Below are 14,170 nucleotides of genomic sequence, written 5' to 3'. Positions count from 1 at the left end.
ATGCTGGATTGTCCTGAAATTCCCGTCACCATGTTCAATTATCTTGAGAAATTTTGCACCAGAAAGAACTTGAAAGAAAACCGTTCTCATGCTGGAAATTATCGGAGCCAGGCATTGACCAAATCGAACTAACACGCATAGTGCAGTTCTTCGAAACTCACTCAAATAATGTTGTATTGCCACAAAAATTCCTACCCATGGCGTGCTCCTCGTTCCATGCTTCGATTTGACTAATCATGGGCCTAAAATGGAGTCTTGTAGCAAAAGTTATGCACGTTTAAGCACGACACCTAATTTTTGGCCAATACACCAAGGGTATACCCTTGGGTTTTTCTCGTTCTGACCGACTATGTTGGATTAACATGAAAATTTATGTGGATCAGCTACAATGTTAATGAGAAGTTTAACACGAGAAAGAACTTGAAAAAAAATAGTTCTCGTGCCCAAGATTACCGGAGCCAAACATTGGCCAAATCGAACGAACATGCGTCGACAGTTTATGTATTCATATTTTTTAATACAAGTGTAAAAAAGTGATCTCACGGGTCTCATGAAAACAAGCAAGTTAAATAAGAAAATAATAATTTTTGTAATTTTAATTTAAAATATTAATTAAGGGCATTTTAGGGATTTTATATTCCTCTCTCCAGCGAATCTTTTTCTCTCTCCAACGAATCTTATTCGACGAACCTTATTCCGATGAACCTTATGTGAACACAAGATATACACTATGATATCTACAAACGATACCAAGATATACATACAAGATGCATTTGTAAAGTAATGAAAATAACGAAAAAAATACACTATGATACATTTCATAAAACAAAAAAAATACATTGTGATACACGTGAAACATTGTGAATGTTATCACTATGATACACTTTGATTTACAAATGTCTTTAAAAATACGATGTATATTAGATGATTGATATACTAAGTAAGTAGGTAATTAATTTTAATTAAATATTTTCTTCTAAAAATTTTAATTAAACATTTTGATTAGTTGTCAAATGAGTGATTAACATTAGATCTCACGGTTATCACAAATTAAACAGATCTCCTTTAAATGAACCATATTTATAATATATATATATATATATATATATATATGAGTGATCAAATAAAAACCGCCCTCATTTGTGTAAAACGTGCAAACCACCTTCATCCGTCGATTTCATTGTTTAATCTTATGAAATTTTTTCATGAAATTGTTTAATCTTGTAAAATTGTTTCATATAATACTTTTTTTGACCAAGTTGTTTCATATATGGTTGTGAAATTGTTTCATATAATACTTAATGAAACTGTTTCATGTATTTCTCTAAAATTAATGAAACTGTTTCATGTATTTCTCTAAAATTAATGAAACTGTTTCATGTATTTCTCTAAAAATTAAAATAATGAAGATGATAATATTTATGATTAACACCCTCCACAATAAAAATGATTAATCAACCTCTCATANCTACAATAAAAATGATTAATCAATCTCTCATAATTACAAAAAAATGAACAAAATGAAAAATTATGATTGGTTGAATGAGGTTTGCACAGTTTGTACAAATTGAGTGGTTTGCATTTGATCGTTCCCCTATATATATATATATATATATATATATATATGTATGTATGTATGTATGTATGTATGTATGTATGTGTGTGTGTTTGTGTTTTAGTTAGGTTTTAAAACTTTATGTTTTTTTCCCCTATGTTAATTTCTAAAGAATTTTTATTAATTATAATAAAAATGAATGGATTTAATTAATTTAATTTAATGTTTTTATTTATTTATTTTAATGTTAATTAATTTAATTTAATAGTATTTTTGGGAAAAATAAAAGGATTGGAAATGAGGACACAAACGTTGCAGTCGTAGAAAACATGTCTCAAAAGCCAAAGCCTGCGACCAGAACAATTGCACGCTGCAGTTGTGGGGCCTCTTTCTGCTTTCTAATTTTTACGTTTTTTAGCCCCTGTGGTTTTTGAAAATACACTTTTAGTCCCTATAGTTTGTTGTTTTCGTTTCCTAAAGTTAACTTCCTCAATGGTTTACTTTTAGATATCAGATGTGAAAATAACAATGATTTGTAAAGCACGACAACATAAAAAAATTGAAAATTATAAAAACAAAAGAACTGGAAATAGATATGAAAATAGGACGGGAACCCTAATCTCATATCCGTCCTCGTTCCCATCCCTGCCGGATAATATGATCACATCCATATTTCCGTCCCCAACATGGAACGAGGATCCCCAATGGTGGAAACGAAGATTTTTTACAAACCAAAAAACAAACAGAATCTTTTATATCAACAAAAAGAAACACATTAATAAGAGATATTCGAAGAATTAAACCAAAAAAGTCCTTTCTAATTTTGAAACGACCTGGTTTGAGCAAAATCGAAATCCCCGTCTCCAAGACCCGATTTAGCAGAGAATCTTCGTCTTCGGCCGTGGCTGGTGAACAGGTTCCCCAACGAGTCGAGACCCATTCTCATGCCTAACTAAAAAGATAAAAACTGTAATTTTGAAAAAACTAAAACAAAAAATGTAATTTTAATAAACTATAGGGACTAAAAACATAGTTTACTCTTTAATTTAATATGCTTGGACCTCAAGTTTCCCCCTTCTCCTATACACATCACCTATTTTTTTATACATTTTAGACATCTTCAATTTTAAAAAATATAAAATCAAAAAATAAAATATTTAAAGTAATTATATTTAATTTAATTTTGAAAATTATAATATTCTAAAAGTAATAAAAAAAATCATTTTCAGCAAGTAATACGATATTCTTTTAGGGGGTTGGGTTTATGCGAGACAAGACTGTTTTCATGAGACAACATTTTTTTTGAAAGGCAAAAAAAGGAAGGACAAGGAGGAGAGTTACGGCATGGCCATCGCCCTCACCAAGATAACATTTTTACACTTGAAACTTCACAACAAAATATTGTAAAGGTAAAAAAGTCGAACATTCACAATAGAAACACGTGAAAGTTACTTTACAGTGTTTTGCTATGAAGTTTCAAATGTAAAAATATTGTCTTACGAAAACAGTATTGTCTCACATAATCTCAAGTATTCTTTTAGAGTTTCTTAGATACAGTAATTATTATGATAAATTAGTATTAAATATTATAGTTATAAAAAATAATCTCATTTGACAATGACTTTGATTTTAATTTAATTCAATATAAAATGATGTATGTAATTTAGTTATTTTTTAAATCAATAGTCGTCCAAAACGTGTTTCGCGCGTATGTTTTGAGTATCGATAAGATTTAGGGATAAATTACTAAACACTTATCTTGATAAGCGCGTATCAGTTAGATTATCTTACTAGGTGGACATAAAAAAGACCGAGAATCTTATCCAGTAAGATGAAAGACAATGATTGAGAGTCTTACTCGGTAAGTGAGAGTGATGACTCTTACCTGGTAGACGTTTACCGGGTTTATAAACACTTACCATCAGTCCATTTTGATGGTTGATGATGTTACCCTGTAAGGTAAATGAAAGTGTTGATTCTCATTGGTAAACGTTTACCCAATAAACATTTGGTAAATAATCCCTTAGTGTTAAAACTACCAAAAGTCTAAAATATTACACATAGACACACATACAGACACAGAGACACATGCACGCATACATGGAGATACACACACATGCATTATATATATATATATATATATATATATATGCTTAATCAGATAAAAATAACAAAAAATGTTAAAAACCATGAAAAACAACTTTCAATAAAAATGAAAATACAGTGGTATTTCACAATACAATTATTTTTAAGATATGTGTTTATTTTTCTTGTTTCATATTGTGAAATAACATTGTAGTGTTTATACATTCAAATACATTTGTAAAACAATACATAATCAGTGGTTTTTACATATCTCAATCTTTTCACTGTTCTCATTTCATTACTCACGTGTGAGTGTATATAATAATAAAAAATCAATTTAAAAAGTAGGTAAATATCTCCAACTACTTGTTATTTAAAAATATGGTTAGGTTTGGATTTATCTAGTGAACAAATATATATATATATATATATATATATATATATAGGGTTGGGTTCACGTGAGACCAAATGTTTTTCGTGAGACCCGTAAGACCAATTTATATTCATTGATCAAATTTATGAATTAATGATTTAATGGTTGCAAAATTGCAAGGTGGCAATTTCGTAATTAGTGAGAAGTCTCGTGGCGTTTATAAATGTTCAGATCTGACGATTGTAAATCTAATCCAAGGGTTGAGAATTGGTCTTACGGGTCTCACGAAAAACCATTGGTCTCACATGATCCCAAGTCTATCTATATATATATATATATGGGTTCATTTAGGGGTGAACTACCTAGTTTGTGGTAACTATGGGATCTAATCTCAACCATAAATCAATAGATAAATTAAGAAATTTATAATTTTGAATTAAAATTTTAATGAAATGACATTTTAGGTATTTTCTCTCTTCACTCCGTCCCCCATCCTCCGGCGATACCACTGTGATACCTAAAAATATTGACTATGTTAAAAAAAGACACAGTGTGATACCCAAACACACATATAAGATGCACTGTGTCACATCTCCGATCGACCACACAAACGACCTCAGTATGATACCCAAGCACATATAAGATGCATTGTGATACCACTGTGGTATCACCAGAGAACGGGGGACGGAGAGAGAAAAGAGAAGAGAGGAGAGTTTTTAAATACCTAAAATGTCCTTGCATTAAAATTTTAATTTAAAGTTACCAAAATTGTAAATTTCATAATTTATCTATTGATTTGTGGTTGAGATTGGAACTCACGGTTATCACAAACTAATTAGTTCTCATTTGATTAGGCGCATATATATATATATATATATAGACTTGGGATCATGTGAGACCAATGGTTTTTCGTGAGACCCGTAAGACCAATTCTCAACCTTTGAATTATATTTACAATCGTCAGATCTGAACATTCATAAACGCCACGAGACTTCTCAATAATTACAAAATTGTCACCTTGCAATTTTAGACCATTAGATCATTAGCTTATAAAGTTGATCAATGAACATGAATTGGTCTTACGGGTCTCACGAAAAACCTTTGGTTTCACGTGAACTCAACCCTATTTTTATATATATAAACATATGTTTATATTTGCCTCCTTGGAATTCCTTGGTCCGCAAGGAAGTTGATAAATACTCCATAATAATTTACTTCCCATTTTTCTAAACATAGTTTTAAAATTCAAACAACAATTTACTAATTTTTATTAATATTTTCTTTTTTATAATTCATAATAATAATAATAATTTTTCACAAGATTTCGAAGATAAGAAAAAATAATAACAATCTCTAAATTCTTTCTCTTGATTTTTATTAGAACTTAAATTGAATCTTACGGATTTCACGAGTTATAGAGTTCTCAAATAGTTAAATCACTATATATATATATATACACACACACACACACATATACATATATACATACATGCATGTTATATATGGTTGGGTTCAGGTGAGATAAGACTGTTTTCATGAGACACGATTTTTACACTTGAAACTTTACAACAAAATGTTGTGAAGGTAAAAAACCGAACCTTCACAGCAAAAACACTGTGAAGATTACCTTCACAGTGTTTTGCTGTGAAGTTTCAAGTGTAAAAAACGTGTCTCATTAAAACAGTCTTGTCTTGTACGATCCCAAGTTTATATATATACACATACAAGAGATCTAATCAAATGAAAAGTAGATAATTTATGGTAACTGTAAGGTCCAATATAAGTCGATTATTTTAGATAATTAATGTTATTTATTAAAATAAAACAAAGGGTAAATTAGTAAATTGTGTTGATTATTCAATCTATTTTAATTATTTTAATATTTCAATTTACTTTAATTATTTTAATATATGTATATATATATATATACACACACACACACGGATACACAGGGGCCAAACATGGTAGCCTTCTCTGGCACCCACCACCACTTCATTGACCTCATCTGGTCATCTTGTCTGACCAAGACGTCGTATTCGATGATTGACCACTAAACACCCACATGCGACAGTGGTACCACAGTTGGTATCATAGTGGTCTCAAAGTTTACTTGGTGAACCATAAGGGTGGTGTTTGATTGGTTTGAGCTTGGCTCCAAAGGTCAAAAATACCAGGAGGTCCCAGGTTCAAATCCAGGGAGGAATAAAAATCCCTTTGTGGCCACGGAGGTTCAAATGCGGTGACTCCGGGCTATCTGCAAAGCATGTGGTTGCCCTGGGATTAGTCGGCTCGCATAGCGGGCTGGATATCCAGGTTAATCAAAAAAAAATTACTTTGTGTGTTTTGGGTATCACATTGTATATCTTGTGTAGTTTGGGTATCACAAGGTGTTCATCGGAAGTCGGAGGTAGGAGAGAGAGAGAGAAGATATAAAAAAATTAAAATATCTAAAATATCCTTTAATTATAATTGTAAGTCAAATTACAAAAAATATTAGTTTTCTAATTTATCATTGATTTATGGTTGAGATCGTATATCACAGTTATCACAAACTAACCACTTCTCTTTTGATTGAACTTATATATATATATATATATATATATATATATATATATATATGCGTCTAATTAATGAAAAATTATTAAAAAGATTAGAAAAAACATAATATCTGGTCATTTATATATGTGTATTCATATACAATTATGATCACTTATTCTAACAGATATTTATTCTTATTTAAATATATAACATAATTAATTTATAATCAAACTATAAACACAATGTCTATAAAAATCAGTTACTAACAAGGGGTGAATTTGGAATTCTCACATACATCATGGATTCATATATCACATTTCTCATCATTATTAAATATTTTGTTACCTTATTTATAAAATATGACTAAAATACCCTTCAATCTTCCAATTCAAATCTTAAATAAATAACTCTTCCCATTTTATAAAAAATATAATATTTCATTTAATAATAATTTAACATTAAAATTATGAATTTTTTTTTTAATAATAAATTAGAGTACACATTTTAACTATTCTGTATGGTTATGAAGTTAACAATTAAATTGAAGGGATTTAAGCTGACGAATTTTACAGGACCAACCCAGTTATAATACAGTGTCTTAACAAAAATGAATAAAAATAAAACCCTTTATGAGGTCATGAAGTTAACAGTCAAATAAACCCTCTAATGATCCTGAAAAGATTTAAACTAACGATATTTTACAAAACAAACCAGTTATAATATATTGGTCTTAACATAAATTAATAAAAATAAAACCATTTATGAAATCATGAAATTAACAGTCAAACAATCCCGAAGAGATTTAAAGTAATGATATTTTACAAAATAAACCATCTATAATATATCTATTTTAATAGTTCTAATAAGAAGCAGTCTCTGAATCGTTAAGATGTGAATTTTGTTTGACAACAAAAAAATTTGTCTCTTAATAGTTTTAAAACTTTTTGAATGATTTTGTATATTGGGAATCTCTTAACCATTTAGCGCCTAATACTATTGTAAATAATTACTGAACAATTATATTTCATTTTGCATTATATCATAAGAGCTTTTTAATCATTCTGACTATTTAATCATTCTGACTATTTAATCATTATGTATCAAATCATTCAGCAACTTGTTAGCAAAAAAAAATAAGTAAAGATGAAAATATATTATATTTTATATAAAAAATTGTGTTTAAAAAAAATAAAAAAAATATTAAATTATATAAATGAAAAATTGTATCCATAAAAAGTAATCCACTAAATCAAAGGATCTTCCTGGTTCGCCATTTTTTATACTCATTCAAACCCATTGAATCCCTCTCCCTCTGTTTTAGCTCCGACGTTTCGAAATCCATAATCCCCAAATTCATGTCAAAATCGATCCACAATTTATGGGTTCTTCTCCCAAATTCCGACTAATTAATCGTACCTTCACCACAAACCTTCAATCGTTAATGGATTCCCCCAAAGTTGTAACCATTTCCATGACGGATTACGACGCTACAGATTCTTCAAGTGATGAAGAAAACCCCCAATTTCGTCGCCGGAAAGTTAAAAGGTATATGACTGTCATTAAACTTCAACAGAATTTTTCTGGGAAGATTTCGAGTGAAAATGGTGGTAGCAAAAAACAGTCTCGTCGGAAAAAGGAACCGGCGGCGGTGGGGGCGAGTTCAGGGAGTGAAAGGAAGTTTAGAGGTGTACGCCAACGGCCGTGGGGGAGGTGGTCGGCGGAGATTCGTGATCCGGCACGGCGGACGAGGGTTTGGTTGGGTACTTTTGATACGGCGGAGCAAGCGGCGTTGGTTTATGATCGGCGAGCAATTGAACTACGTGGATCACAAGCACTCACAAATTTTCTACAACCACCACCACCACCACCACCGGTGATTGCTCCGGTTTCGGTTTCCGGTCAATATTCCCGCAAGGAGTCGCCGGATATTTGCTCGCCGACTTCGGTTTTACGGTTTTGTAAAACGGAGGACGTTTCAGAGAACCCCACGAAACCGAACGAACACGAACCATTTACCAAAAACCCGTTTTCAGATGATTATTTCCGTTATGATTCAAATTCCGAATACGATTTCTTTGATTTCCGGATACCGTCTCCGATGATTCTCGAAGAAATAAATTTTCCCGACAAAATCGATACAGAATCGAGCAAAATTTTATCGGGATTGGATGATGATTTGGAATCGTGGGTATCAGATGTCGACAGTTTCTTCCAAGATCCTCTTGCTGCGAAATGATTAATTATCAGTATATTTTTCGTACATTGTTATTTTAAGAAAATATACATAAATAATTATTAGATTATAATAACTGTTCAAATTATTGAACAGTTATAATCTTCTAATGAATCATTTACGTAACTTCCACTAACAATGTATGAGAAATAATATATGATGTAACCATAATTTTTCAGGGCTTCAAACGGGATTTTTTGCATATATTTCTAGTTTTATTCTTAGTTTATAATTTTTCATAATAAGATGTTCGATTATTTATTAAAAGATCAACACAATTGTCGATATATATTTGTTTTATTATGTTAACGGCGTCTGTTTGTGATCAAAATTGCATAAAGTTATATTATCAGTCAATATTTGTACTGTATTTTATACAGTATAATTATATTATACGTGATTTAAATAATTGTTCATGATAATTACGTGGTGTATGTTATTGAGTTTGACTTTACATTGACTTCGACAGTTTATTCGGTTGAATTTATAAAAACGGTTGAAAAGTAAACTGTTATAAAAGTTATTAAATTTTCGAATGCGAAGTGCAACGATATGATATTTTTTTCTTTATAAAAAGTAAATTGTTATAAAAGTTACTAAATTTTCGAAAACTATTATGAAAAAGTAAGGAGTTGTTTTGCTGGGTTTTTTTTTAAGTTCTGTATGGATAAAGTTACATTTAGGGGTGTGCGGAACCCGAATTGTCCGAAATCCGAACTCAAACCCGAACAGAAAATAAGGTATTTATGTAAAACCCGAATGTCCCGAAATCCGAAAAATCCGAAAACCGATTTTTGGGGGAAAATTTGGGTTCGGATGAGTTTGATTTTTGGCCACCTGATCCGTCTGAAAACCCGAAATATATATATATATATATATATATATAGGGAAGCGATCAAATGCAAACCACTCAATTTGTACAAACCGTGCAAACCGCATTCAACCAATCATAATTTTTCATTTTGTTCATTTTTTTGTAATTATGAGAGGTTGATTAATCATTTTTATTGTGGAGGGTGTTAATCATAGATATTATCATCTTCATTATTTTAATTTTAGAGAAATACATGAAACAGTTTCATTAATGTTAGAGAAATACATGAAACAGTTTCATTAAGTATTATATGAAACAATTTCACGACCATATATGAAACAACTTCATCAAAAAAAGTATTATATGAAACAATTTCACAAGATTAAACAATTTCATGAAAAAATTTCATAAGATTAAACAATGAAATCGACAGATGAAGGTGGTTTGCACGGTTTACACAAATGAGGACGGTTTTCATATGATCACTTCTCTCTCTATATATATAACCCATGACATTTGTGCAACCAATACAACTCAATCTCAACCGTCCATTTCATTTGATCAATATGTGATTTCATAGAAGTTTTGATTGTTTCCTAATATAAAGTATTGATCATAATTAATGAATCATATTCATCTTCTATAAATATTCAAATCATAATAAATGAACTCTCATCATTTCCATAAATATCTCAATTTATTGGGTTGCATTGGTTGTACAAATGCAACATGTTGTATTTGAAACAATCTCTCTCTCTCTCTCTCTCTATATATATATATATATATATATATTTATTTATTTATTTCAAACATTATATAAATATACTTATTTATCTAATTATCTTTTGAAAATTCTGAAAATCTTAGTCGGTCATGCTTTTTTCTAATTTTTAAGCATACTATCGATTTATCAATCCTCTAAATCGATTGATTTCATCGTCAAAATCAATTGGATATACAGCTTTTGCATTATAACTGAACTTGAACCCGACCGACCTAAAAAAGACAGTTTAAAAAAATCGCTAGTAATCCTGAAGACACTCGAGCTTGGCATGTGGCATGGCCTCCGATTTGATCCCACATGATAAGATTTGTGATTTTATTGGTAAGATTCATACATACAAATATATTTTGATGTTTTATGTGTCATGTCGCTGTCCAATTATTCAGTTGATTTTTGTATGTATAAAATAACTTATTTGACTTAAATTTAGATTATACTTAAAAATATTGGTTATAATGCAAACCAGATTTTTCAAAGGTTTACAGAGATCAGGTTGGACCTTTTTCAAGACGATTCTTTTCCGATTCAAGTATAATCAGATTTAAATTCAAATTGTTAGTCTTTCTGTAACTCGGTTTAAGTTTCGTCCAACTTTTAAAAATTGGCTCATAAATTTTGATGGTTTTAATTTAAATTCCACAATTTTATGTCCATTAGTAAACTAGTGAATTGAATTTTTTTTTTCTACTGATTAATCTGGATATCCAACCCGCTATACGAGCCGACTAATCCCAGAGTGACCACCTGCTTTGCGGGTAGCCGGGAGTCGGCGCATTTGGACTTCCGTGGGTACAAGGAGATTTTTTTCCTCCTTGAATTCGAACCTGAGACCCCCAAACACTTTTAATCTTTGGAGCCCAAGTTCAAGCAAATCAGACACCACCCTTGTGGTTTCTGAATTGATCTTTTAAATCAATATATTTGATTTTTTTTTACTGTAAATTAATTATTTGTTTTGTTAGAATTGTTATACCATCTAAAGTAGATGACATGTCTACATACATCTTACCCTCCAACACTACTTTCAGATAAGATACATTAAGTCAGTTTGGTTAATAGAAACTTAACAGCCATACTTGGCGCACATCATAAAAATCGACCATGTTTGTAACGTCTGCTGCTATTTTTCTTGCAGAGTGATACCTCCATATAATAATGGATAAAATGTCTGAAGTTCTTGCATTTCGTTCTTATCCATCAATCAGATAAACATATATCATCATAGACATATCTGAACTTAAATTAAATTAATTTAAATTATATAAAAATCTGATGTGCTTTAATTTTATCAGTAGAACATCGATAACAGATAAACTTTTGAGATAAACATATTTTTATATTATAATAATTCAAAAAGTAGTATTATAAAATAAAATAAAAAGTAGAAATATGAATATTTTGATTGGAAGAGATCTCCAATAATTGGCCCACAAAATCTAAAGATGGGGTAGACCCTTTGATGAGCCATGATTCATAACCCCTTTTATGTCATGCTAAAGGGTGGTCTAACCCTAGTCCTAGTCCTAGTCTTAGTCCTAGTCCACCTATGCTAACTTTCAATTTACCCCCACCATCTTTAGAGAAATTACTTTTATACCCCCTCCAAGAAATCTAAACCAGAATAACGATATTTCGATTCCAAGATTTTGAACTTTTACTGCATTTGTGTTTCACAGATACGCAGTCGTTGGCATGTTCTTAAAGCAAGAACAAGGTAGAAAGAGTGCAACATGTTTTGGTGTAAATGATCATATTTTAGGTATGGTTTTGATACTAAAACTGTGTTTTATGGTTGGGTTACAGCTCAACATGTTATAAGAGTGATTATCATGGTTTTTATGATCAACGTGAGGAATTAAACGCCATGGAAGTAAGTAATGAAGCAACAAGAATGCTGTTGAGACGAATCAAACGGTAAAAGTGTGGTCAAATCATGAAGTCGTCAGTTATATCGATGTCTTAAGCATGCTGGTGAGTAGATATTTGTTGGTTATGCTGTTTAGCAAGAATTATGACATATTCTAGGCAATGTACGCAAGTTTGCACACGGTGATCGCACATATAGCGACATGCTGAGATCAAAGTTTTTGTGTGAACTTGCACAAGCCTAAGCGAGCTTAGGAGCGCATACAAAGTTGCATTAAGTCAACTAGGCAAGGTTGGTCAAGCGAGCTTGGCTAAAGCGACATTAAGTGGATGTGACTCTTGATTAACTTTCAGGTCATGTAAACCCTACGTAGGTGCAAGGTAGCACATATAAGTTTCGCTAAGTAGTATAAGTTGGTGTTTGTGTTCATTAGACTATTTAAATGTTCAATACGTATGTCAGATGCATCTAGGTACACGTTTTCGTCAATTCAGGTTGCATTATGTAAATTAGTGCGACTTACAAGATGAGATCCATGTCTGGGTGAAAAGTTAATTAACCCCCTCCAATCGGCCCCATCGAAACCTGCCTCCAAGGGCACCAATGTGAGGGGGTATTTTTTGATTCACTTAACGGCTGTGGTTAGCGGGGGACCCGTGATAGAACCTTGGACATATCTTGTATTTGGACAAATTCACCCAACCCCTTTGCCAACTGAGCTACAAGCCGAAAGCATACATGTCTTTATATGTTTTTATACAATTACATGTTACATATATTTCTGTAATGTTTTAACTGTTTAGCATGCCAAAAGTATTTTGATATGAAAAGTATGCTATGCAAGAAAAAATTTTATTTTTAGTATGTATAGGGAACACAAGTTGAGACTAGGGGTGCTCAAAAACCCGATCAACCCAACCCAACGTGAAATAACTCAACCCGAAGTATCTTGATATCTAATCGAGTTGTAAAATTTTCAAACCTTAGATATTGAGTTGATATTAGGTTACTATTATTTGAACTCAATCTAACCCGATGAATCCAATATCTTTTTATTTCTTGGATTTAATATGATTGTTGAATTTTTATTAATATATATATCAGACAATTTGACTATAATGTATGCTCTTCATATACACATATTTTCAATCTATTCACATCTCTATATAACTCATTCGTATATATGTTCAGTAACTATGAACATATAAGTGAATTGAGAAAACTAACTAAATGTGATATACGTAACAAATATGGATAAGTTGTATCAAATGAATGATGATGAAAAAAAATTATGAGTAGAGAAATAAGATATTCAAGGTTAGAAGAATATCTTAATATACCAAAGTATCAACCCGACCAACTCGTACGGTTTGGGTTGGATTGGGTTGCACTTTGGTTCAGGTTAGGTTGAGTTAAAAAATTTCAAATTACAAATATTAGGTTGAATTGTTCAAATATTTTCAACCTGATCAATCCAACACATGAATACCCCTAGTTAAGACGTTGATTTGGATAAAAAGAGAATGCCAATCCAAGTATAATTAGGATTAGCACACATCATAAGGGTTTGTATCATATTATATATATATATATATATGTATATATATATATATATATGTATATATATATATATATATGTATGTGTGTGTGCGTGCGTGCGCACATGCATGAAAATATGTTTCAGTGATGTTTCAACAAATGCATAATTGATTTACTAGAAGCGTACTTGCGCAATGCAGCGAGATACATCGTGATTTTAATATTTTATTTTATTCTTTATCTCAGTCGATGTTATAATATGGCTTTATGTGATCTTGAGAAATCAATGATGTTTTTATTTTTGAATAAAATATATGTTTGAAGATATCATAAAAATTTGACAAAAATATATCGATATTAGTATCAAATTAACTATTTGAAA

The 14,170-nt window shown here is 30.9% G+C and overlaps 1 protein-coding gene across 1 annotated transcript; it reads left to right on the top strand.

The window, feature by feature from the left end:
* Positions 1 to 8,787, top strand: LOC112526453 (ethylene-responsive transcription factor CRF5-like). Its single transcript, XM_025136734.1, has 2 exons — positions 1 to 111; positions 7,873 to 8,787. The coding sequence occupies exons 1-2, from the start codon at positions 1 to 3 to the stop codon at positions 8,785 to 8,787; spliced, it is 1,026 nt and encodes a 341-aa protein (XP_024992502.1).
* The last annotated feature ends 5,383 nt before the right edge of the window (positions 8,788 to 14,170 follow it).

The sequence above is a fragment of the Cynara cardunculus genome, assembly GCF_001531365.2.
Source record: "Cynara cardunculus var. scolymus isolate 2C chromosome LG 14, CcrdV1, whole genome shotgun sequence".
Taxonomy (NCBI): domain Eukaryota; kingdom Viridiplantae; phylum Streptophyta; class Magnoliopsida; order Asterales; family Asteraceae; genus Cynara; species Cynara cardunculus.
Note: the sequence above shows the minus strand (reverse complement) of the source record. Positions and strands in the feature narration are given on the sequence as shown.